The following is a 27,107-nucleotide window of genomic DNA, read 5'->3' as shown; positions in this document are numbered from 1 at the left end:
GCATAGTATAGGCTAGCCTGCTTGTAAACTGTTACGGAATTCGTTCATATCTACAAATAAAAGCCCATGGCGTGTTAGTTACTGTCAGTTGGTGACGTGTTATGATCGTATGTGTGTTGGCTCAGTCACGCTCCCTCGTCTCACTCTGAGCTGCCTCTCTGGATGTTCACAAAGATTTCGGCGGATAACGGGACAGGTGATTAGTTTTCTACTGGATGAAGCCCTCCTCGTGTTGGATGTTCCTTTTTTATTTTCTCGGAATCCCATTGTTTTTGTGAAATTATTTTTAAGACCCATGGAAGTTTGATCAAAGGTGACAAAATGGAACTGATGAGAAAATGTGCTTGCGTTTTGGTTTTATTCAGCATCTCCGCGTGCGCGTCAAAGATTCTGGGCGGTGAGTTGCACATTTAAGAAAGAAAATGTTACATTCGACTAACCTATTTTAAAATATTACAGTATATGCTAATATGTAGTAATATTTGGAGGGAAAGCTTACTAAATTGAACAAGTCACCTTTTATATAGGCTACTTTAATCTATGCAGTAGCCTATGTGACCTTTTGATAACCTGAGGTTCTTTATAATATGCTAAAGAAACCGTTCTCTATCCTAGGTTTTTCATTGACTTCGTTGTTGTTTTCGCTCACTTAACTATCAGACTCGTTCTTTTTCCTGTTTAAGTAATTTAAATTAGATGATTGAATACACGGAGAGAGTGACTTCTTTAGATGATGCTTTAACAGTGGCTGTTTTCTCTCTTCACCACTTGTAAACCCGATGTGTTGTCCATCCTCCCTGCGGTGCAGACATTTACGAGCCCAGAGGTATGTTCTGCCGCAGACATTAACGTTTTTTTCTAAATTAAATAATAGTCATTTATATATTTATATGGTATACATAGAGCGAAAAGTAATCCATTACTTTTTAGAAAAATAATCAAACATGTAACTGAAAATTTGTGTTCTGGAGAAAAAAAAGGTTGCCATAGCTGACCTTTTTTATTGACAATGCACTTTGAGTTCAGTCTCACTTTTCAGTGCTGTCATTGCTGTTGTAACTTTAAGACTGCTTAATCATTGCACTGGGTTTTATGGGTTTTATACTGAATATATCTTGTACACAAATTAAGGATCGTAATGACCCTGGCTTACTACACATTGGGACACTTTGACACTATTTATGGCTACATGACGGTGTTCTCTTACAATATCACTATTAATATTTATGAGCAAAAAGCCAGAACTGATATCTTTCCAACATTATTTTTTAATGTTAATTAAAGTGCATAATGATAAAATATTTTGCTTGTTACATGTACATGCATCATTTCAGCAGTAACTAAATTATATAAATGTTGGCTAGATTATGTTCATTACCTGCCTAGGGATGTATACTTATGCTGGAATATAATTAAATAATGGTTTTCACCTATCACATGTATTGTGTGTGGTAAGTTGGCTCACTTGATTTATGTTTCACACTTTAGAACTTCCATTAGTGGAACATAGTGAGCTCCCTGGTTTTCACAGTGCATTTTGGGTATTTACTTTAGGGAGCGAACGTTTCAGGGCACTAGTAGGATTTTTCCATTGAGACAGCCCTTAAAATGGCCGACTCCCTGATCAGTGCCCTGACTACTGAACCAGGGTGCTGATTGAGACACACCCCACATCACAACACATTTGTTTTTGTTTCATTTACTAAATACAAAATGATTAATCTTAAAGTGATAGTTCACCCAAAAATGAATTTACTCACCAAGTTGTTCCAAACCTGTATGAATTTCTTCTGCTGAACACAAAAGAAGATATTTGGAAGTATGCCGGTAACTAAACAATTGATGGGTCCACTTGCATAGTATTATTTTTCCCATACTATGGAAGTCAATGGGGCCCATCAACAGTTTGGGCCATATTCTTCTTTTGTGTTCAGCTGAAGAAAGAAATTCATACAGGTTTGGAACAACTTGAGGGCGAGTAAATTATGACATAAATTTCATTTTTGGGTGAAATGTCCCTTTAAGTTATCTAAATAAAAGTACATGGGATTAATCAATATATTTCAATATATTTACATGCCATTGTCTTTTCTAACATATATAATATGTCTCTTAAGGTCAACAGATATGCAAGCGTGGTACTGAGAAGCCCTGCTATAAAATCGCCTACTTTCAGGACAGCCGACGTAAACTCAACTTTGAAGATGCGAGTCGAGCCTGCAGGAGTGATGGTGGAGACCTTCTCAGTATTGAGTCTAAGACTGAGCAGAGACTGATAGAAAATTTCATTCATGAACTAAAAGCATCAGATGGGGACTTTTGGATAGGGCTTCGTAGGGATCAAGACTATGAGGAGAAAAATGGAGACTGCCCATCTCAATACTACTGGCTGGATGGAAGCCAATCAACCTTCAGGTGTGACGAGAGCTGCATTTGATGGATACATTCCCTATGTAGGTCCTTTTGCTCATTGTTTTGTGTGTGTGACAGGAACTGGCACTTGGATGAGCCTTCTTGTGGGTATGAGGTGTGTGTAGTGATGTATCATCAGCCCTCTGCTCCTCCGGGTCAGGGTGGTCCTTACATGTTCCAGTGGAATGATGACAATTGTGAAACCAAAAACAACTTTATCTGCAAGTACACCAAAGGTTGGGAAGGCATATTTTATTTAAATAATTTCTCAGTCAATTAATTTTACTAATGATATTGCTCATAAAGTTCTTAGTTTGGTGATTTGAACAAACCTAAGCATTAAACTTGCTAATTACACGACTCTGGAATACTTGATTCCGGTTGGTCAATTGTGTCATCCAGTGGTATGTTATTTAAGGTATAATGTACATTCAGCCGGTTGTTTGTTATCGCAAAATAAACCCTGACAGGGTGATCAGGACGTCTTGCATCATCCTGAAGGGGTTTATTCTACGATGAAAAACAGCTGGATGTACATTATCCTGCTTATTACACGGCTACTTGCTGTAAATAATTAGACACTGATAGAAATATTGAGTCATATACTTTATTAGATCTTTAAACGCAAAGCTTCCACAGAGAAGGCAGTTGCTAGCAAGCGGCAAGTTCAAAGTTCAAACTATACGGACATTGAAGGTATACGGTACAGTCATACCACTTATTACACAGTATTTTGCCACATAAATAATTATGAGGATTAGAGATATTCATTTGAGATTAAACCGTTTTAAAATCAACACCTGTTTGTTATCTTATAATCCATTACAGTGTACAAAACAATCGTCGCAAATTGGCAGCAGCTGCATTTGTATGAAACAAGAGTGTGTCCGCATTACCGGATGACACAATTAAATAATTGTACACAAAATATTGATTTGATTATTTTATTAGCTATTATTATTTTATTTTATTTATTATTACAGTACCATATTCCTTAAATGTCTGTCTAGTTTGTAGGCTACTTGCCACTTGCTTGCAACTGCTCTCTCTGGAAGCTTTGCATTTAAATAGCTAATAAGATACTTCAGCTCAGATCAATAGCCTATTTCATATCTAATTATTTACTTATGTGGCATGTAGCCATGTAATAAGCGGTATAATGTACATCCAGCCGGATGTTATTGCAGAATAAACCCCTTCAGGGTGAATTAAGACCTGAATACCCTGTTGGGGTTTATTCTCCGATAACAAATGGCTAGATGTACATTATCCCTTACATGTAACTCATCCTGCACTGAAAACGGTGCAGCTTTATAAATAGAGCTGTGCTTCTATTTTTTAAAGCAAACAGGCTTATGATTTCCATCTAGTAAACAATAAAAAAGCATAAAAATCCCATTCGTTTACCTGGTCCACATATCTGGAGAACACAATATCCTGATTTGGGAAAGTTCTCATTTACCATTTACATTATACATTTTTGATTATTTTGATTGATTGAGCTTCCTTGAGCTACAAGAGCTGGGGTGCATTTCCCAAAAGCATCGTTAGCCAAATATGGTCGCAAGTTTTGCTCTGCTGGTAATGACGGAACTTGCAACCAGTTGGCTTTTGGAAACTCACCCCTGTTTAGTATGTGATATAACATGGTCATCATGTGATGTTTCAGATAAACCTCCAGCACCAATCCCTGCAGAAAATGAAACATTTAAAGGTAAGCTTGAGATTATTAATGTGTATATTAATATAGTGCCTCTGCATAATTAGTACAAATTATTTTGTTTTTAATAAAATAAAGACAGCTGATGTAGTGGTTCTCAACCAGTAGGGGGCTTTAGAAACTTCCAGGAGGGCCTCAATAAGTCTTAAAATTATTTAAATTTAGTTATATTAACATACCCTTGTTAAAAAGTTAAATCTTAATTGTATTAAATGTCACTTGTATTGTGCTTCAAATTTAAGAGTATATTTTAAAAGAAAACTAATTTTAGATGTACATTACATGCAATCCGCAATTAAAGGCACCAAAAATTAAAATTCTGTCATCATTTATTCACCCTTAAGTTGTTCACAAAAGAAGGAATTTGTAAAGAATATGGGTAACCAAATAGTTGTGGGGCAACATTGACTTCCATATTCTTCCAAATATCTTCCTTTGTGTTCAGCAGAACAAAAAAAACTCTGCTCTGATTGGCCAGAGCAGCACAGTCTGTTGTTATAGGTTTCCAAAGATGGCTCTGAGATGGTACTGTCTTTATAAAGTATATTATTATTAAACTGTCTGTACACTTACAAAGTTCTCAGTGCTTCGGTTTGTATGTAGAGACCCTCATTAAGCTACCGTGTTAGTGTGGGGCTATTTTGAGCCTTGTTAGTGGTATTAACTAGAGATCTCTTTTTACTTATTATATGCCCCATATACTAGCGTTATAAGCTAAACAGTTTTTAGAGATAAAACTCTTTACACTCGATTATCATGAAAACAAATCCCAGAGAACAGTCGACTCTTTACTAATAAACAGTCGACTCTGTACCAATGTGTTATTACACCCCAGGTTCATTTTGCGCCGGAGTTATCCTTTAACCAGTTAGCAGGAGACCTAACGTTACACAGTATAAAACTCAAAACTAAGTATTTTGAACACCATCTTTTCAAGAGCAAGCGGTTTGCGAATCCTGCATTGAACTCCGTTATTTGAGAAGCAGTCGTCAGTAAAATAAAGGGAACACAGCAAAAGTTTAGGATTATACAGCTGTGTTATGGTGGTAAAGATTAAATTTAACCACTAATCCTTCACATGCTCGTCCTTGGGCAGTGAAAAAACTGTCTTTACCTTCACATTGTAGAGCACAGCATCGTCTCGACATGATGCTATCCAGTATCCACAGGAATCAGCTGCAGGTTTGAGGTTCAAGTTTTCCCTGGTGTCTGCACGCGTAATAAGTGGGCGGGCAATATGCTAATGTTTTGTCTTGACGTCACAACGAAACGGCTTATGACTCGTTTGAAAAACGATTCATTTCATTGACTCAGAGTCGACTCTTACTTTTGAAAGACAATAACTTTATATACAGTGCACTTTCAGATTTAAAACTTTGCAGAATGTTTTTATTCACTTAGATCTATACACTAGGCTACATGAAAGGTCATTTTCAAAAATCGATAATAGGGGCCCTTTAAAGTATGCTAAAGTGTACTTCTTTTTCACAAGGTTAATCCTAATTACAATGCAAAACAAAATACTACAAATAAACATGTACATCATTAAACTGATATTTTTTAGTTTATTAATTTTGATTATAACAAAAGGACCAAACGTATATATCAGCTTACATGGCAGGATTTTCAAATATTGTCTTGGACAAAGGGGGGCCTTGGAGTCAAAAAATTTGAGAACCACTGGCCTAATGTTGGATGGATTCATTGTAATCCACCATTTGTGAAATATGGAAAACTCTGCATTTATTGGTTTATTTGTATGTGCTTGTTTCTTTTGTTTAATACTTTTTTTCTGTTTAATGTGCTGTTTTATTGATGTCTTACACAGGATAATTCATGAAAACCTAATTCTCGTATATTATAGATGCTTTTCCGACACCCAGATACCCCTCTGTCACAGAGAAGGATGATGGCATGAGGGTGGTCATATCTGAACCTCCAGGTGAATCTTTTTCTCTCAGACATGGTTGAAGACTCTCATGACATGGATACCTATTAAATGTCCCATATTATGCCCCTTTTCACAAGATGTAAAATTAGTCTCTGATGTCCCCAGAGTGTGTATGTGAAGTTTTGGCTCAAAATACCCAACAGATCATTTTTTACAGCATGTTTAAATTGTCATTCTTTGGTGCTCAGAAAAACGCGCTGTTTTAGTGTGTGCCCTTTAAATGCAAATGAGCACGGCACAAGGGTCGGAGTTTCAGAGCTCGCGCTCAGTCTCAGGACAATTTCATCTCAGAGAATGATGATAATAATATCAGAAACTCTCAGTAACGGTGTTCATTTTGACCCGGAGTCGGGAAATAATGCCTACAGAGTCAGAGTTCTGTATAGAGATGGAACAGGTATAGTTTAGTAGTTTAGTTACGGTTATAACGTATTTGTCATCTGCTTGTATGTATCCACTATTAATAGCCTACAAGTCTGCTGTTTTACTGCGTCAGTTTTACTTCAGAAACTCACCGTAAGAGCTGAGTAAACAGTACGATATAAGAAGTGCGCAAGTACATAAACGAATTTCGGTAGAGTTGAGGGTGCATTTTCTTTAAAAACAAAATAATTCCACCTCGTCTTCCGCGGTTGCCTCAGATTTCGGGAGTAACTAGAGAGAGCTATGTGGATTAATACATCCAGCCACACAACACCTACAACGCTGGGAGACATTCTCGTCAGTGCAGCAGCTGTGAACTCGATCAGGGCGGGTCTATGTTAGAACGGCAGTGTCTGTCAACACTCGTGGGCGGGGCCTGTACTTAGTGACGTCACTAAAACAGCATTCTGAAAACAGGTCGTTTGGAGACACTGCTGATGATTTATGGGGACTAATAAAAAAGGAGTGAGTGGATTTTTATCACTATTGGGTGGTTGTGTACACACACTGCCAACACACATTTATGTCCAAACAGCATGCAAAAGTGAATTTTGCATAATATGGGACCTTTAACTAAATAGAGTGGGTCCAAAAGAATTGGATTTTATCTTCTTCAGTTAAAAACGGTATAAACATACAGTAGTTGTACGGTTTCGAATAAAAATTTAATTTCTGTCTTTTACTCACCCTCATGTCGTTCCAAACTGGTCGTTCATCTTCAAAACACAAACAAAGATATTTTAATGAAAACTTAGAGATTTTGTCCCTCAATAGAAGTCCATGTAATCAAAACTTTGACACTTCAAAATGTTCGAAACGTAAAATGTGCAATATAAGGGTAAAGGGACCAGAGAATCAAATATGGTCAACAAAGCTCAAACGTACTTACATGAGGTACGTTACACCTCATGTACTTACAACCAATGTTTGTATGGTTTGTTTTTTGGTCATCAAGCTTCCGTGTTTACCATGGGCTCAACTTATGTGCGTTGATCATTCCTATACATGTGTGATACAGCCTTTATACACTACCATTTAAAAGTTTAGGTTTTGAGTCTACATTAAATCTGTTCATTATGTAAAGCAATCGTGTCTTTTCAGAAAGCTTGTATCAAACTATGTCTTTCATTTGTGAAAGTTTAGGTTGTATGGACTTTCAAATTTCAATTGATAGACAAAAAAAAGAGAAAATGTTATATCTTTTGAAAGTTGAAAGTCATACAGGTTTAAGTTGTTATATGAGTTATATATTTCTGCACTATTAATAGGTCACTAATCAATAAGTAAATTTGTGTCATTGATCCTGTGACTCTTTGTACCGATGATCAGACGTTGTTGCTTCAACTTAAGCACAAGATGCTTTTTGGATCATTTTAAATCATGCTCTATATTATGATCATCAGGTTTTAAACACATTGACATAACCCATACTAAGAATTTTAAGTTTTCATTCAAATGGGTATGCTGATAATATCATTTAATAAAATCTTTTGAGTTTGAATTGTAGACATATTTTCAATCGTGGTCTCAGATGTTTGGACCCCACTAAACTATGTTGAATCAACACTGGAAAACGTCTCGGGTTATGACTATAACCCTTGTTCCCTGAGAAGGGAACTCAACACTGCGTCGAGAACTCGACACTTTGGGGACGCTCCCTTAGCGTGCGCCTCTGAAGTAAGAATGAAACTATTCCAATCCTGATTGGTGTTGCGTCCTGACGTAACATGTGACGGCATAACCGGAAGTATAAAGGTGACGCTGAAACACACACACACCAGCCTCGCGATGAAGCAAGATGCTCTAAGGCCTCGAGGGGCGTGGCAGAGCGACGCAGTGTCTCGTTCCTTTCTCAGGGAACAAGGGTTATAGTCATAACCCGAGACGTTCCCTTTCGAGGGAACTCAACACTGCGTCGAGAACTCGACACTTTGGGGAACGAATGCCCACTAGGCCACGCACCGAAAAAAGGCCTGTCCCAGAGTGAAACTGATTCAGGCACTCAACTAGGACGAGAGCACGTGTGCGCCAGGTGTACTAGGGAGGTGTAAACTGTAAAACCTAATAAAAGTGTGCGGGGTAGCCCAGCCGGCTGCCTCACAGATCTCCTGGAGGGGCACTCCCGAAAGGAGGGCCCTAGAGGAGGCAATGCCTCTAGTCGAATGAGCCCTAACAGCTAAAGGTGAAGGCAAGTCGCGCACCTTGTAAGCCGAGGTAATAGCCTGAACAATCCAATTACTAATGGTTTGCTTGGATGCCAGGAGCCCCTTCTTAGGTGACCCAAAACACACCAATAATTGGTCCGACCTCCTCCAAGAAGAGGACCTCTCGAGGTACACGCTCAAAGCTCTGACGGGGCAGAGCAAATGAAGCTTCTCTTCTTCTGCCGACACATGAGGTGGAGGATGGAATGCCTGAAGGACCGTGGACCGAGGCGTACTCGTAGAAACCCTAGGCACGTAGCCATACTCGGGTGCAGAAAGGCCTTAACTCTGCCAGGGGCAAACTCCAAGCAAGCTGGAACCACTGCCAGGGCTTGGAGATACCCCACCCTCTTAAGAGAGGTAATAGCTAAGAGAAATGCCAATTTCAGCGTAAGATCCCTAGGCGAAGCCGACTGAAGGGGGCCAGGGATAACCCTTCGAGAACCACCGCCAGGTCCCAGGCGGGAACCCTGGACCTGGTCGTCGGTCTCATTCTCCAAGTACCACGGAGACGCCCATCACTTAATGGTGCTTGGAAAGCCGCAATAGCAGCCACGTACACTTTAAGCGTGGAAGGGGCGAGACCCGCAGAGAAATGATCTTGCAAAAACTCCAGAACTGAAGCCACCGGGCAGTTTACTGGATCTAACTCCTGTTCTCTACACCAAGTGACGAACACATTCCACTTGAGGCCATATAATCTCTTAGTAGACGGAGCCCTAGAGTTAAGTATGGTTTCAACCACCCCAGCTGATAGACCAGCATTTAGGTACTGAGCCCCCTCAGAGGCCAGACCCACAAATTCCACAGCTCCGTGTGAGGGTGGAAGACTGCGCCCTCCGCCTCAGACAACAGATCCCTCCTCAGAGGAATCTGCCATGGCGGAGCTATCAGGAGTAATATCATGTCTGAAAACCACACTCGGGTCGGCCACATTGGGGCAACCAGAAGTAGACTGATACCCTCTTGACGGACCCTCTCCAGGACTTCCGAAAGCAGAGCGATTGGGGGAAAAGCGTACAGGCGAAGCCTCGGCCAGGCCTGTACCATGGCATCCAACCCCAGCGGGGCTGGATGTGAGAGGGAGAACCAAAGTGGGCAGTGGGACGTCTCTCGAAACGCAAAAAGATCCACTTCGATTGGTCCAAACCTCTCCCATATCAACTTCACCACATCTGGATGAAGTCTCCATTCCCCGGGCCTCAACCCCTGCCTCGACAGGATGTCTGCTCCCTGATTCTGAACCCCCGGAATATACATTGCTCTGATAGACAGTATTTTCCCCTGGGACCAAAGGATAATCTGATGCGCCAGTCTGCACAGAGGGTGCGATCTGAGTCCCCCTTGTCGGTTCAGATAAGCAACCACTGATGTATTGTCTGATCGTCCTAAGACGTGGTAACCTCTGATGTCTGGAAGGAAGCTCCTCAAAGCCCTGAACACAGCCATCATCTCTAGACAGTTTATGTGCCAAGAATGATGATGGTCCTGCCAAAGACCCCTGCAAAGCGGCCGTCCATGATCGCGCCCCAGCCAGTGAGGGAGGCGTCTGTCGAAACGGATTTCCGGCGACATGACGCTCCCAACACTGGCCCTTGGGACAGGAACCAAGGTTTCTTCCATATTTGTAGAGAACGAAGGCATCTGCGCGTTACTCTGATCGTAAGAAACGGATTCCCCTTGGGAGAAAACCCCTTGGTTTTTAGCCACCACTGAAGGGTCCTCATATATAGAAGGCCCAAAGGTAAAATGTTGGATGCCGCTGCCATGAGGCCCAGCAATCTTTGAAATTGCTTCACAGTGATGGCCCGACCTAGCTTTACTCCTGAAACCATATTTAGGATGGACTGGACACGTGCGGGAGACATGTGTGCCCGCATCGTAATCGAATTCCATACCACACCCAGAAACGTTGTTTCCTGGGCTGGTTCCAACACGCTCTTTTTCGTGTTGAGTCTCAACCCCAAATTCTGAATGTGGCCAAGGACGACATCTCGATGCCGAACCGCCATTTCCCGAGACTGAGCCAATATAAGCCAGTCGTCGATATAATTTAGTATACGAATGCCCTGGAGTCTGAGAGGAGCCAGAGCTGCGTCCATAAACTTCGTGAACGTGCGGGGAGAGAGTGCTAGGCCGAACGGAAGAACCCGATATTGATATGCTTCGCCCCCGAAAGCAAACCTTAGGTACCTCCTGTGACATGGAAGGATGGAGACATGAAAATAGGCGTATTTTAGGTCTATTGTGACAAACCAGTCCTCGGACCTGATTTGATTCACAATGATGGGTATAGTTAGCATCTTGAACCTGAACCTCCTCAGAGACTGATTCAAGTACCTCAAGTCCAAAATCGGCCTGAGCCCGCCATCCTTCTTTGGAACTATAAAGTATCGGCTGTAAAACCCTGCCTCTCTGTCTGGTAGGGGAACACATTCTATGTCTGGTAGGGGAACACATTCTATGGCCTCTTTGACCAGCAGAGCCTGTACTTCTTGTTCCATAACCCGAGCCTGTTCTGGGACCACTGTAGTTGGTAACACCCCTGCAAACCTGAGAGGTTGGTGACCGAACTGCAGTCTGTACCCTTTTTCTATTATATTCAGGACCCATATAGAAATATTTGGAAGAAGGCACCACCGCTCCACAAAATTTACTAAAGGAACCAGCCTCTCAAGGCTGGCCTCGGGTGTTTCTCGAGCACTGTTCTCGACCTTCTGAATTAGCGAACTGGCAGGAAGCGGACGAGAATGATTTTTTGACCATAGGTGGTGCTCTTTTGCAAGCTTTTGGGGCGAGCGCCACGGTGTGCGTTCGCTGGAATTTGATGCGACCCGAAGCGTCAGTGACGGCGGGACAGCATCTTTTTCCGAAGGGCTCCGCTGGGAAAACAACCTCGGTTGCCTCACTGCAGGGGGGACAGCCCTTAGAGGTCCTATCACTGTGGCTAGGACCTCTTTCCTGAAGCTCTCTTAGCCTGAATGACGGCCCTCAAGTCACCCTTCTGGCCAGCAGATTTAGAATGAGAGCGTTTCCTCTGTTGCCAAGCTCCCGTAGGAGGGGTTCGAGAGGAACCGCTCTCCTTTTGCTCCAGGCGATGGGAAGAACTGGCTGACGGCTGAGACTGGCCACTTGGCCACTTCCCAGCCTTCTAATTTACTGTGACAAGATTCTTCCTGCTCATTTTGTGGCGAGCTTATGTTTCACAGGGCTCACAAGCAGCTCCCTCGAGAGCTGCCTGTGCGTGCTGCACTCCCAAACAATTTACACATAACTGATGCGTGTCCCTGCCCGTAATAAATCTAGGACAGGGGTGCACACATCTAGTAAATCGTTCACTCGCCATATCAAGGACAGACAACAATAAATAGGACAGACAGTTTCAACATAGAGCGCTTGCTGAAGAGCGATAGCTGGTGTGTGTGTTTCAGCGTCACCTTTATACTTCCGGTTATGCCGTCACATGTTACGTCAGGACGCAACACCAATCAGGATTGGAATAGTTTCATTCTTACTTCAGAGGCGCACGCTAAGGGAGCGTCCCCAAAGTGTCGAGTTCTCGACGCAGTGTTGAGTTCCCTCGAAAGGGAACTGAATACCTGGTGTTTTTTTAAGTAAAATCTTAAAAAAGTATACACCACTGTTCAAAACTTAGGGGTCAGTAAGATTTTTTTTTTTAATGGATACTTTTATTCAGTGAGGGTGCGTTAAATTGAACAAAAGTGACGGAAATGACAAACATTCTAATAAGGATTTATATTTTTAATAAATTATGTTCTTTTGAACTTTCTATTTATCGAAGAATCCTGAAAAAAGTATTATGGTTTCCACAAAAAGCATTAAACTGTCTCAACATTATTCTTAAGGATTCTTAAAACTGGACTTAAGACTGGAGTAATCAGTCTATCAGCTTTGCCATTACATAAGAGACTTTTCAGAAACATTAATCGAAACTTTTGAATGGTGTTTAAAGGCTGTATACTTTTAACCAAAGGCAGACTGTATACATATTAACCAATATCCTGCATGTCTTTCAGACAATGCTCTCAATATCGCTTACATTGTGCTGCCAACCATACCACTTCTACTGCTGCTGATTGTGGCGACGGGAGTTTTCTGCTTTAAGCTGTTCACAAAGAGGTGCGTTGTTTCTCTGATCTCTTTACTAGAGAAAGCCTGCCATTTTAAATTTGATTGCAAAAAACATAATCTATGCATGCAGTAAGAAAGAACAGACTGAGACCCCTCCAAAGGATCCAGGATACTGGGCCGCTGGAGAAAGATGCAACAGCCCGAGCCCTGACGTCTACAAGGTCATCCGAAGGCAGCATGAATCAGACCTGGCTGGCACACGGCCTGACATCAAAAACACTTCCTTCCTGGGTTCTTCTCCAGACACTCCACCTGGAGATTATGACAACCTTGCAGGCCGGGACACTGAAAGTGGTTTTGTGACACTGGCCAGCACTGAGAGCGGCTTTGTGACCAACGACATGTATGACACGCTGCAAGGCCGTGGAAGCGGGAGATACTACAGAGACCAAGGATGGATGGATGAGTTATATGGCTACTGATATAAAATATGACATTAGCATTTAACTCTGTATTCTCTTGTTAAGAATGATAATAGCCTACCTGTCGATGTCTTGCCCAAGTATTTCCTTGGTGCCAGATATCCAATATTATCTATAATTCAAGTGTTCACTTTATTTTTAACGTTAAAAATGAGTGTGGTCATTTGTAACTTGAATGTGTAAGGCTTCCAGTGTCATTCGCTTCCAGTTATTGTACCTGTAGAAAACTTGCACCGGTATCTTACCTGTATTTTAATGTTCAATTCATGTTTGCTTTTCACAACACATTTTATTTCAAAACAGCTTTACAGAAAATGCTTGTTTCCATGCTCAGTGTTTTCTGCGCTGCGTGTATCAAAGTATGGCAGTATGCAACTATAATATAGTACATGGTTAGTTAACGTCATGTAGCCTATTTAAAGTCATGTAGCCTATTTATACAATAATAATGAACGTAAACAACTTGTGCTCTAGTTGTGCCACCTGACTGCTGCAGATTCATTTTGGCATTGATGTGTGTTGACATAGAAACGCATAAATCCAAGTCTGAGGTTGTGAACAGCTCCGGGTAGAACTGGGTTGCCATTTTGTAATTACGGTTATGACATGGCGTGAACGCAGCATAAGCCTGTTGTTTTGGTTCAGGAGGAACTGTAAAAGGCAGTTGCAGTTCATTGTGGCGTTTGGACCAAATGCAATGATTGGATGAACATTTTTTTGTTCCTGGTGACTTCCACAGAATATATATCTAGGCCTACATTTTTTATGTTTAGATCACTTCTAATATTGATTGCTATCAGGATGTGAAAAGAGTTTCAAGCAGTTTAACAAAAAGTGTTTATAAAACAAATTGCCTACCCTAACTTTAACTTGTGTTCGTAATGATTACAATATAAAGATAATATTACTTTATAAGAAATATGTTTGATAGTTATCGTAATCATAAACACACTGGTTTGTTGCTCATCGTTTATTGCACTTTGATATTCTTCTAATTATTTATTTATTCCGGCAAATGAACTGGAAGTCTTGCACATTAAAAGAAAATAGCTTTCTTCGGCATTGCAAAAAAAGTGGATGGTTACCAAACCAGGTTTGCGCTAGAGCTCAAAAGAAGCCTGGATATGTGTGGAATGTGTGAATGTGTTAGATTTCCGAAATGTATTAAAATAATGAGAAAAACTAATTCCTAGAATTCTACATATTTACCATCCATTTACTCTCTACCATAGTTTCACTGCTAAAACAACTTTAAGTTTACAGGTAATGATTATTAGACATTCGCTAGTTTACCTTTTTTATTTAAGCCTATACTATCCTAGTTTATATAGGCTCCTATGACCATTGAGAAAAGAACAGTAATACTTACCAGTTTTTAATGCATCTTTAAACCCAAACTCTGAAGGATGAACACAAACTGATTGGTTTGCATGACCATGTTATGCTGCTTTTACTGGATGTGCTGTATCGGGCTCAGTAATTAATTAGACTGTGACAATCTCTTGCAGACTGTCTTTTTCTGTGAAATAATGAATGGTCAAACATCCTTCAATTTTTTTATGCAAATATTGGAATGTGTATGCAGTGGTGTTAATGAAGCCCTAATAAACAAAAACAAATGAATGAAATTGAAACTAAATATATTTACTTTCATATTTGGGCAAATATATCACCAATCAGTTACATGCATGTGTAGTACAGGGCTGCCAGCTCTCACGCTACACATCCATTTTCTCACGCAGTGAAAGGTCGAGAAGCAAAGAGGAGACTGAAACAGAGAAAGTTACTTTTGATATGAAACAAAAGTCTCAGCTTTCAAATTCTGTCAATTTTATTACGAAATTCAAACAATACCGTTGTGACGAGACAGATCGCTGTAGCGCCTCAGTTCAAGCGGCACTGATCATCTCTTCCTCTTTACTGCTAGTAAATAAACACGAATTAACATTATAAGTTATGTTGAAATATACAGTACAACTTATCAACATTTATTATGTATCATGTAATCAATCAATCAGTGTTTCAACCGCGGAAAGTGGTCAATAAAACTGCTGGAGCACAATGTCACATAATGTCTAGGTTACGACTGTAACCTCTGTTCCCTAAAAACGAGGGAAGGAGACACTGCTTCGATTACGCTATTGGGGAACACCCTCCACGTGAACCAGTGTCTGAAAAGCTATCCAATCACACCAATCGAATTTGACTGGTGACAGCCTATGTCGTCACTACTAGTGCGACCAGGAATTATAAAAGGGGCATCTAGAGAACATATCATCCTCTTTTCGTCTGAAGGGACTGTTCAGCAGGCATTGCAAACGAGGGGAGTAACTCTACTCAATCCTGGATCTACACAGTGCTTTAAAACATTGTGGAGGCTAGGCACTCTAAAGGGACCCTAGATAAGGGGAGCGCCTCCAGCTCTAGGACTAATCTAGCAGGGAGGCCTTGTGAGAGTCCTTCAACCTTCTTACCAGACTTAGGGTAGCTAGGTATATACCTGCTATACAAATACAAGGTGGCCTGATGAGGGCCAACGCTTGGTTGGTCTATCTGGAGCTTATACAAAGCGGTGGCCTCAGGAGACAAACCCAAATGGGAGGAAGCCATCTCACACTGAAAAAAATAGTTTGAAGCTCACATGCACGGTGGCCTCACTAGAGTTTCCTCTATGAGATGAAGACAACCTGTACACTTCACTGGGTGACCAAGATTGGCACTACCTACAACATAAACCTAACGACTCTATCACAAAAGGAGGCCTGTGATAAGGTATGCAAGCCTACCTATAAAAACAGGAACTTCAGGGCCCTAAATTCCTAATTTAATACCTATCAAACATACCCCTTAATACTTTTATAAACAGGGAACCAAGGTCTAAAGTTAAACAACCTTATAATACAGACCTACCAAGATCATGCTGCTGCTCATAGAGCGGCGGGCTTAATTATATTCTTAAAATGAAGGCCTTCCACCCAAAAGCTAGAAAGTGTGCGCTCACTACCAAGCCCAACTCCAGACCTTCAGAAGCATTCCATTTAATGGGAAAATATCATCATCGCTCTTCTTCCTTGAGTCGCGCCTTCTCTGTGACCTACTCCTTGTAGGAGAAGGAGGAGCGTGAGGGGCGACGCTGAACCTCTGGCCCTGTCTCCGATCCTCGAACCAGGATGGGCCAGGCCCCCCTGGCTGTCTGGCCGTGGATTCGGATCGCAATGAAATGCATGATTTAAATGCAGCCGAGCATGCCATCGCCTCTCTGAACTTTTCTACCATCGTCTCAACGGAGGCGCCGAAAAGTGCAGATAGCGAAACCAGGGCATCGAGGAGAAAAGCCTTTTCTTTCTCCCTGATGTCAGCCAGGTTCAACCACAGATGTCTCTCAGTGGCCACCACCGCTGCCATCGACCTTCCAATCAAGGCAGCGGTTTGTCTGGTGTCCTGAAGAGCCAGATCTGTGGTGCGGCACAGCTCGTCCAATGTGTCAGGAGAGAGACCCTGCCCCTGATCCAAATCCTTCAGCAGGTCGGCTTGGTATGCCTGTAACACTGACATAGTGTTTAAGGCAGCACCAGCCTGACTTGCTGCCGTGTATGCCCTGCCATTCAAGCAAGATGTCATCTTGAAAGGTTAGAAGGCAGGGCTGGAGCTTTTAGTGCCGATGCCTTTCCAGGAGCGAAATAGTTCGCAAACGTCTCGTTGATTGGGAGCATCGACACATACCAATGTTCACGCATCCCCTCGACATCAGCATAGTGTGCTCGCTGCTAACGATGGATGCGTGCAGAATATGAATGCGTGCAGAATACAGGATATCTCAATATGCATATCAGGAAGGAATGGAAGGGTCATGGGAGCTGGGGAGTTATGGCCAGAAAGGAACCGCTAATCCAGCCTGCCGCGAACGACTCCTTCCTTCACGCGCTCCCACGGCAGCTGAAGCCTTGCTGAAGCGCCCTCCATAACACCCAACAGCTCATCATAAGTGGGGCAGAGAGGCTGTGAGGGTTCAGGTTGTACCTCTTTTTCACCCTCATCAGACTTCTCCTGCTCTCTCGGACTAGGTGCCAGAGGAGCACTTGCTGCACGGTCTCTGCAGACACCCCAGGCTCCACAAACGGCAACAAAAACAAACTGGGCTTACCCGCACCACGAAACATAACAAACCGTTCCAGCCAATAACCTGGATGTTCCGATAAGAAGGGTTTGGGGGTGCGGTTTGGGGGTTAGTGCGCGGATGAGGAGGAGGAAGGGTCTAGCTAGCCTTCGTTTTGTTTGACAATACTTTAAACGTCAACAAGAAGTGATGTCACCCGACATCGCTTAGAGCACCTTTAACCTTTAATAATACCAGTTCATAGGTTTTCCCTGTATGTTTACAGCCTTAGTTGGGAGATTTTTTCCTTGAGAAAAATTAAGATGTAGATACTGTCCCTGATATTTATCTAAATAAATCGATATTGAATTAAGATCGGAAATCAAATCGCAAGCTTATGAATTTAAATTGTGAAATTTGTGTCAGTCACTATAAAAACAGTTAAACATTGCAACATAATAAATAAAATTAATAAAATTCTGTTTAGTTAAATGTTTTGACAATCACAATACACTTATTGTGATGCAACAGCCCTGGTGTAGTAATAAGATATTATAACAGAAACATTGATTTAACATTGTGATATAATTAGTTATTTTTTCTCATTGTAATTATAATATAGAATATAATAGGAAATGTATTAATTTTATTGGCAAAATATTTTATTCATAAATGTAAATGTATGTAATGTAAACTTAAAAAGTACCCAAATTAAAATAATTTTCTTCGTGTCTTTAAACACTTAATTATGACACTAAAAAGACAAACAACAAAAAAGTGTCAAATTTGTGAAACTGTATGGCAATCTGTAGAATGTTAAGTAACTTGATTCACTACTTCTGTATTTTCTTCTACTGTATTTTTTTTATATTTTTTATACTTTATATTTAATTAGTATTTTTAATGTCTTCCTTTATCTTTATTTATTCTGTCATCCGTTTTTGTATTTCATTGTTGTATGTAAGTGTTCAGAATTCACTATTTATATGTTTGTTATTTGGTTGGTTTAACAGCAAAAAAATAAAATAACATAACAGCAGAAGCCGTTTTCGACAGCAGGGGTCGCTATCTGACAACATGCTCAAGAGTCAGGGGAGCGCATATCTACAGATGTTTAAATAAATGTACAAATATATTTAAATTAAATTATAAATTCTATGCTTCTAAATAAATTCTACTGTAAATCATATTTATACCTAATTTATTTTATTTATTTTAAAAATATATATGAATGAAAAAAAGATCAACATAATTCTATGCAATATAGCCTAGATACCCAAATATAGATTCAAAGTGTTATACTGCAAATATCGCAAAGCCATTTGGTATACATAGCTAATAGATTAGGGTTCCTTTGTCGACACTGCGGTGTTAACACAAAACAAATTCTAAATATGAAGCAATATAATGGTGTCAGCTGCATTTCAAGCACAGAGGGAGCATCTCTATGCATGTGATTCATTAATTAATTAATTGATTTTTATCTATGACAGTTGTTTTTTGCACGCATTGAGCAAAACCATGTAGTCCGAAAAACGTAGCACAAATTAATTAAAATGCATACTTGTCGGCGCAACTGTTTATGTTGAAGAAAATTATGTTTTTCATAAATGTAAACAATAAAATGCATTTAATTTGTTGAAGGTCAAATGTACGCAACCGAGTTGAAGTGTTTGTGAGAGATCGCAATAGGCGCTGATTGACGTACAAGGTGGATAAGGTTGTCTTGGTGACATGCCGCGACGAACATCGAAGCCGCTTTGAGAGATCCGCCCCTTTATACAATCCATTCTGCACTGACGTCAATGCATGTCGAGCGCCAGAACATCATTCCGAGCATCGGATTGGAATGCGCTCTCATTTCAGTCTCACTTCAGTCATGTAGAGCCCTGATCTGGCAACGAAGAAATGTGCAGGAGCCCTTGCCACCCATATGCCCCATTTGCATTTTAGCTTTGGTATTAGAAACAATCACACCCGCCACTTCAATTGCTTTGTAAGAGCAGGTGAAGGTGGCCACACCATCCACACACACACACACACACACATCTTTATCCAGTAGTTCACTAGAAAACTATGGTCATGGCCGCCCAGGAGCAAAAGCCGTCGCAGCGGGCACCGGTTCGCGTGGGATTTTATGATATTGAGCGCACGCTGGGAAAAGGCAATTTTGCAGTTGTGAAGCTGGCGAGACATCGCATCACAAAATCTGAGGTGAGTAGCCTAATATACGCACACACTGGTGTTTTCAGAGTGCATGCGCTAACATGCATTGGAAACAACTTACATTTACACTTTTATCAGTGTTGTAAGAAAAGGGAAGTGTCATTGTTAAACCTAACTATTTTGTAAGTTGTATTTTGGTCCGTGACAAATGGGATCTGCGAGATGAATATATATATATATATATATATATATATATATATATATATATATATATATATATATATATAGGCTATATATATATATAGGCTATATATATATATATATTATATTTTAAAATTCAGTTTTTGTCAAACATGTGCCAAGTTCTAATATTTGTAATGTAGCTACTCATGTTGGTTTTATACAGTTTTGAACAACGTTTATACCATGTTTTACAAAACAAAAATGTTACTTCTACAATGCCAAGTGGTGTAACCTAAAATATTTGACTTACATCTTGAGTAGGCTACACACACACACACACACACCTGTGTGTTTGTGTACATAATGTACACGTGTGTATGCATTTTAATTAAGAGTTTATTTAAATTAAAAGTTATCTGTGAAATAAAACAGGCTCTAAAGGGGTCCTCTGATTTTTGTCTCGTGCATTACGTTTTAAAAAATATATTTGAATAGCTTAATAGATCCAAACAAAACAACAACAACAACCGTGACCTTTGATATGTAGGGGACCGTGGCAAATCATAAGTATAGAAACATAGTTTGCATGTTCGGGTCGCTGTTTTAAATTAATTAATTTTTTACTTTAAATAAATTAAATTGTTCATTGCTTGATGTGTATTTTCTGTAAATAATTGGATCTGCCCTTATGTCTCTGTCGTCAGTTTAGATTAGTATTACATTGTGTCAGGGTCAGTTTCCTCTGAACTTGAGTTTTAGAGTGACTAAGAGCTGCAGTCAAGATCAATTCAGATAAAACCAAACAAGTGATTCAGCTTCCCACCATTTCTCTTAGAAGCAAAAGTGGAACAGCAATATATCCAGTTGCAGTTGCATGATTTTTTAAAAGACGCTGTAAAGACATGAGACAGGAAGCAGTCTGTAAGCAATGCTTTTATGCTAGTTTAAAAAACAACAACTTTATTATAGTTAAGTCATATACTCAAATGTCATATCTTAGTGGTCTTTTCATTTTTTTCAAAGCTAATAGGTCTAAAATGATTACTGTTTCATTGTATTGTTGTGGTGCAGCTCAGTGAATAATCCTTTATTTTTCTGGAAACTATAAATAATTCATGCATCAGTGGCTTCAAAATAAAAGCCCAATAGACATAACACACATTTGCTGAATTGCAGGTGGCCATTAAGATCATAGACAAGACCCAGCTTGATGCGGTGAACCTAGAGAAGATCTACAGGGAGGTGGAGATCATGAAGCTGCTGGACCATCCTCACATCATCAAGCTTTACCAGGTACTGCATGACCGTTCGTGTGCATATTGTGTGCATTTTTGAAAATAACCACAGCTATTTTTGTTTCTTACCTGTATTAGCATTTGTTCCATGAGATTTTTCTAGAGAATAAGGCCTGTTGAATCCAGTGGTTTCGGCTGGGAGCTTTATAGGGTTAGTCTTGTCATGTTATGTAAGTTTTTTAGGTCACTGGGCCTGGATGCTGATGCAGTATGAACAGATACTCAACACAAATGCAGCATCAGCAGCAGTCCAATCATGACAGTGGTCAGATTGTGATTTGTCTGTCTGGTATTATACATAGAGCTTTCTAAAAAACAAAACTGCTCACTGTTCCTTTGGCAGAGTCAACTGGGAATATCAGTAACCTACAGAAATCTACCAACTGCCCACATGGTCATTAGTTCAACACTAGACGTCACAACCAGGCAAAAATAGTGCTATGAAATGAAGAAACATTCCCTTACAAAAAATAAGATGATGTGGTGATATCATGGTACAAGTGTGGTAGTAGATACAATGGTACTCTTATATACATTACTAGTTAACGTTTTGGACATAACTACTTTGTTATTTCTAGTGCCAGTGAATAATAATTAGTGTTATTTTTATCTACTGGTGTGTTTTCAAATTGTTGTTGACATTTATTAATTTAAAGTATAACTATTTGTTATTTAATAATAATAATAATCTTTATAATTATTATCCACTTGTTTTGTTTCATAGTTTTGTTGATGCATTATTTATTTTAAAGCGTATTATTTGTTTGTTTTTTGCTTATTTTATCAATAATAATAATAATATAAAACAAAAAATAAAAAAATAGTAATAATCTATAAAATAATGTCAATAAAACTATGAATTAATTAATACATAAAATAGAAATCATTATTACTAATCTATCAAATAATTAATAGACAAATTATTTATTTTACCAAACTTTTACATTTTCATTATTGTATTTATGTATTGTATTGTCTAGATTTTTTTTCAAGTCTGAAACTCAAAAGCTTTTTAACATAATGTGGAACAGAAATGTTTAAAACTTTTTATGACAATATTTGCATTGACTTTACTCCAATGTACTTCAGAAAATCATGACACTACCATGGTACATGTCCAAAAGAAATGTAAATGCTACTACTAGTGCTCTCAGAGATAGGACAGCAGTGTACAGTAGAGAAAGATAGCTTGCAGAAATATTACACCTATGTATCTAAAATAATAGCCATAACATATTATTGGCTAAGTGTGAATCACTTGCCACCATTGACAGTGTTTGTCTTCTCCTTTGCATCACACCATAAAGGATGTAGAATTGTTTTCTCACTTGAAGCCAAGTGTCGACACTATAGTGACAGATGAAAATGCTGTCTGTCTTGTGCACTTGTGATTTGAGGTTTTTGTGATATGAATTGCATTGCCTTAACATTCCACATTCATGCAATGGATAAGAATCACGTCTCTTCTCTTTCATTAGGTCATGGAGACCAAGAACATGCTCTATCTAGTAACAGAATATGCCAGAAATGGAGAGATATTTGGTGAGTGTGTCCGTTTCATTACATGTGCAGACAAACGCTATTTCATTGTAATCCATATATTCACCCCACACTGTTAAGTAGTGCATGTGCAGTGAATGCATGCTTGCAGTGGATTGAGATGGTCAAACCACGTCTGCATATTTCATCCATCTATACACTGATTCACTCACTTAAAACTAATGGATGAGCTGAGCAGAAGCTATTTTTTGTCCTGTGATGGCACCTGTAATGGAAAAAGGTCCTGATTTTTTAGATGAGAGCTACGTGACCAAAGAAACAATCATCTCACCCATAACAGGCCCATGCAGTAAAGCTACAGTCATACTTGAAAGGCAGTGAATGAGATTTATAACCTCATTAAGGGGCAAAAGGTTGCGTTTGACAAAGCAAGAGAGAGAGTGAATATGATATGACAGCTGCTGCTTAAAAAGAGGAATAAGATAATTTACAGAGACATCCTTTATTATTTTGTCAGTACGTCTTCAGTTGTGTTAATATACTCCTTGTATTTGATGGCATGCATACTTTTTTCTTAGCGCACATACTGTGAGAGTCAGCAGTAAATCTATGCAGTGACGCTATGTTTACAGTAGCATACTCTTTCTGCAGTGTACAATATTTGAATTTTCTATGTATTTGGGTTAAATTAGAATATTCTCCTCAGAACCAGAAAAAAAAGTTTTTTTAATTTAGTATTTTTTCATGTCATTACATTGTTTAGACTAGAGCATAAGAGCATAATAATTGATATACCATTTTACTTTATGCAATATGTGGGTAAAATGTCTATAAATGGGTAATCCCATTCAATATAATGTATTTATACATAAAGAAGAGTAACAATTTTAATTTTTATTATTTATGGTTGATGTTTTTGCTTTTATTGAGATATTATACATTATACGCTGCCCATGGCTGGGTTGGCTCTGACTCATCGCTTTATTTTAATATATAAAATGAATTGAACCAATGATGAGTCTGAAAAAAGACGAGACCAGTAGATAAAGAAACAAACATAATTTTTTTACTCTTATTTCAGTGTTGTTTTTCATTTTGCGGATATTTCAGCTCACAGTTTGCTTCATACATTTAGGTAAACAACATTAAGCTACAGTATCACTAAGCTTAACCTTCCATTTCCAGTGTAGGCCTACTTCCAATGAACCTGTAGTAATATCAGATGCAACATCTCTTTCTTGACTCTTTATTTCAGACTTCCACAAGATAATTTTATGTAAAATTAGATCAAAAATACAAAATTACTTCTTTTTTTTTATTGCACATGTCTTTATTCATTTCATATTTTGGACCTTTGATTCTTTTGGGCCTTTGCTTGGATGGACATTCAGAGCCTTGAGTGGATCTCATGAAACTTTACTTGAATACCCCTGCATGTTATTTGGTATTGAAGTGTATTAGTCTGGATTAGGTCAGCTCATCTGAAATAACATTCATTCAATGAATTCAATGATTGATTCAATTAAGTGATTGTCTTCTTTTTTTCTTTTTTTTCTTCTGTATGCTGTTTGCTCACCTCCTTTTCACTTTAATCATATCTATATTTTTAATGTTTGATCTGCCCAGTCATTTTCTTTCATATTTCCCTCCATTCTGGATGTTCCATTTTTGTTTTGTTAAAATATCATGTGTGGTCATGATATGGATGTTCAATTTATGAATGTTCAATTTCCTTATCCTACCTGCTGGGTGCAAATGACATGTTGTCATATAGTCAATCCATAGGGATGTGAAGCCATCTTTCAACTCAATATCGTACCATCCTACTCGTGCTGCACACTGCCTCGCATTCGCATGCACAGCGCACCCTTTGAAGTCTCCTACATGGCCCGTATGACGCACACATGCATACGCATGCAACTGGCATCTCCGTGCCCTTGTCAACTGATTAACTCAGAGGACTGCTGTTTTATCAGCGCTCGACTCGCATTTCAAGCAGACATGGCTGACAATCAGGTCCTGTTTTGAAAGTGTGGTCAGCTGTGGATGACAGGCAGGCTTTTTGTTTTAGGGGGGAAGGAATATACAGGTTGTTTTCGTTGGATTTGAAATTCATGAAAAGCTGGTGGTTGCATATTCACGTCACTCTGACATAGCAAAAGGTATTATTACACAAACACCTGTGATGCTTCAAAAAGGACATGAGAAAATAATGTGTTATTAAAAGGGTCTTTGCTTGTGGAAATAAATTTCCCTTAATCATTTGAGAAAAAAGAGCTCAATATACTATGAAAACATACAGTACCTTTCAGAAAAATATCTGAACCAGTGTTCTTTTTTTTTAACTGTTCAAAATGGTTTGCATTCAATGAAATAAAGCTGAAATAAAATATGATACAAATACTATACGGATAACCTAAACAATAATTAGAAATGTTTCCTTGACAACTAACTAAAATAAAATAAGTTGAAGTACTACAATTACTAAAACTGAAATAAAAATAATTGAAAGCTAAATAGAAATATATATTTTTAAACTAATAAAAATGACAAAAGTATGGAAGCTTGTTTCCGCCACAGAATAAAAAATAAAAAAGGTAGTTGCGACTTTTTATAACACTCAATTACATGTTAATTCAGAATTGCAAGATATAAACTTTTTGCAATTCAGAGAAAAAAATTCAGAATTGTGAGTTTATATCTCACAATTCTGACTTTATAACTCACAATTGAGAGTTTATATCCCACAATTCTGAGAAAAAAGTCAGAATTGAAAGAAAAAAGTCAGAATTGCAAGTTATATCTGAAACTGAACATGAATTGATTTTGGCACAACAAACTACTAACATTATAAGCAACTCTCAAGGCGATATAAAAATTATTTAATTTGAAGTAAATTACTTACATTTCAATTTATTTCAAATGAGTGTGATGAACCCCAGCTGTTCAGCTTCAAATAGATTTTGTTCGCTGCTGTATTTTTGTCAAGTCCAATACAGTATTTAATCAGGACTACTATGACCAGTACTATTAAACAGATGTTCCCCTGCCCTTTCCCTGCTCATTGTCAGAGTCTGCATACCATTTTCATGAAAAATTCATGACTGTGACATGTTGCCTGGATGTGCAGATGACGACCCAATAACACCTGATCCCTGTCTGGCAACACAGACTACCTGGCCAGCCGCGGGCGGCTCAGCGAGATGGATGCGAGGAGGAAATTCTGGCAGATCCTCTCAGCGGTGGAGTACTGCCACAAACGCAATATTGTTCACAGAGACCTGAAGGCTGAGAACTTGTTACTGGATGCTCACATGAATATGAAGATAGCAGGTAAGAGATGTACCTTTTTTTCTTACAGTCTGGGGCTTTAAAGGTGCTTTGACACCAACAGGCTTTAAAGGTGCAGCAAGCGATTTCTGAGGAACACTGTTGATATCTGAAATCAGTCTCTCCCTTCATTGCTTCATCTCCAAAATGCACGAACACCCAATGCAAGAAAGGATGTCTCTTTATCATAGCTAAATCAAAGCAAAATAATGCAAAGATGATGAATGTTTGATAAGGAAGAGAAAACATGAACAAACAGTTCACAAGAATATATACAAGCTAGTGTACAAGCAAGACAAACAATGACACTGAAAACTGTCCTGTTACTATAGCTAACATTAAAATAACAGCAGATCTTGGTTCTGTGAAACATAGCAAAACCAATGTTACTCAACCTTGGCATCCGTTTTCAGGCTTTCCTGCTTGGCTCTCTCCAGCGCTAGAAAGCTTTTCTAATATTAATGCGGGTCCTAAAGCTCTTGCCTGATGATACCCCTTCTTTTCCAGTGATATTCCTCTGACCTTTTCTCTTTTGTAATGTCTATCAGGCATCTCTCTTTCTACAGTCTTTCTTCAAATCTCCCTCTTGCTCACTCTCTCTCCTCCCCCATTATGAGTGAAAACGCCCCCTACTGCTGATTGGGTACAGGTGTTTTGTGGCGCTCAGTCCGATCCACTTTTAACAGTGTTTCTCAGAAATCGCTTATTGCACCTTTAAACGTTTCTTGATGTTGAAATTATTTTCTTCTATCCCTGTTTAATATGATGAAACAACTACAAGTAATTTGTTGACTTCTATGAAGAGTGTAAGCTCTGTCTCTGTCAAAACATTGCTCTGTTTGTTTGAGCAGTCTAAAATGTCAACTTCTGGTTCAACTAATAGCATGAGTTTGGGGCTGGACTATCTCTAATAAGCTGTTATAAGCTCGCTCGTGCAATCTGGCACTGAAATATCACTTTTCAGTTTTTACCTTGAATTTCAAGGGCAAACATTAGCAATGAATAACCACATGGAGTGCAAGATGAGAAAGTTGAGAAAGTGGGCAAAAAGAATGATATGTGAATGAAAATTAAATATATGAGTGAAACTATTTGAATATTTTTTTATTTGTATACTTTTAGTGTTTATATTAAGTTTTAGTATTACTATTATTGTTGTGTGTTTTTGGCATTTATATTACTTTTTGTGGTAACACTTTACAAGGTTTCATTTGTTAACATTAGTTAACATGAACTTACATTGCAAAATACTT

General features: G+C 39.1%; 2 protein-coding genes across 6 annotated transcripts in view; both read left to right on the top strand.

The window, feature by feature from the left end:
* Positions 1 to 80: 80 nt before the first annotated feature.
* On the top strand, positions 81 to 14,912 carry layna (layilin a). The gene is made up of 8 exons (XM_077206487.1): positions 81 to 397; positions 809 to 826; positions 2,118 to 2,415; positions 2,491 to 2,648; positions 4,082 to 4,126; positions 5,997 to 6,074; positions 12,748 to 12,850; positions 12,933 to 14,912. Exons 1-8 carry the CDS (start codon positions 322 to 324, stop codon positions 13,282 to 13,284), a joined length of 1,128 nt encoding a protein of 375 aa, XP_077062602.1. The 5' UTR covers positions 81 to 321; the 3' UTR covers positions 13,285 to 14,912.
* A 4,256-nt stretch (positions 14,913 to 19,168) lies between these two features.
* sik2a (salt-inducible kinase 2a) overlaps positions 19,169 to 27,107 on the top strand; it is a 64,670-nt gene continuing 56,731 nt past the window's right edge. The window contains exons 1-4 of one of the 5 annotated variants that reach the window (XM_077206453.1): positions 19,169 to 19,594; positions 20,906 to 21,022; positions 22,503 to 22,566; positions 25,696 to 25,857. In XM_077206453.1, coding sequence (XP_077062568.1) covers positions 19,457 to 19,594; positions 20,906 to 21,022; positions 22,503 to 22,566; positions 25,696 to 25,857 — 481 coding nt within the window. In that variant the 5' untranslated portion in view covers positions 19,169 to 19,456. Of the gene's footprint in view, positions 19,595 to 20,905; positions 21,023 to 22,502; positions 22,567 to 25,654; positions 25,858 to 27,107 lie in introns of those variants that run through there. The other 4 variants (XR_013195652.1, XM_077206454.1, XM_077206456.1 and 1 more) reach the window with 4 other exon arrangements.

Source organism: Siphateles boraxobius, unplaced genomic scaffold, assembly GCF_051911475.1.
Source record: "Siphateles boraxobius isolate OS27281-9 unplaced genomic scaffold, OSU_SipBor_1 56, whole genome shotgun sequence".
NCBI lineage: Eukaryota > Metazoa > Chordata > Actinopteri > Cypriniformes > Leuciscidae > Siphateles > Siphateles boraxobius.
The sequence above is the reverse complement of the archived record's forward strand: the minus strand, read 5'-3'. Positions and strand labels throughout refer to the sequence as shown.

Bases quoted from the DNA above. Each gene is read 5' to 3' on its own strand.
- layna (XM_077206487.1), top strand. From the start codon at position 322: ATGGAACTGATGAGAAAATGTGCTTGCGTTTTGGTTTTATTCAGCATC. The intron at 2,649-4,081 runs GTTGGGAAGGCA...GTGATGTTTCAG, and splicing joins TATCTGCAAGTACACCAAAG to ATAAACCTCCAGCACCAATC. The intron at 12,851-12,932 runs GTGCGTTGTTTC...CTATGCATGCAG, and splicing joins TTTAAGCTGTTCACAAAGAG to TAAGAAAGAACAGACTGAGA.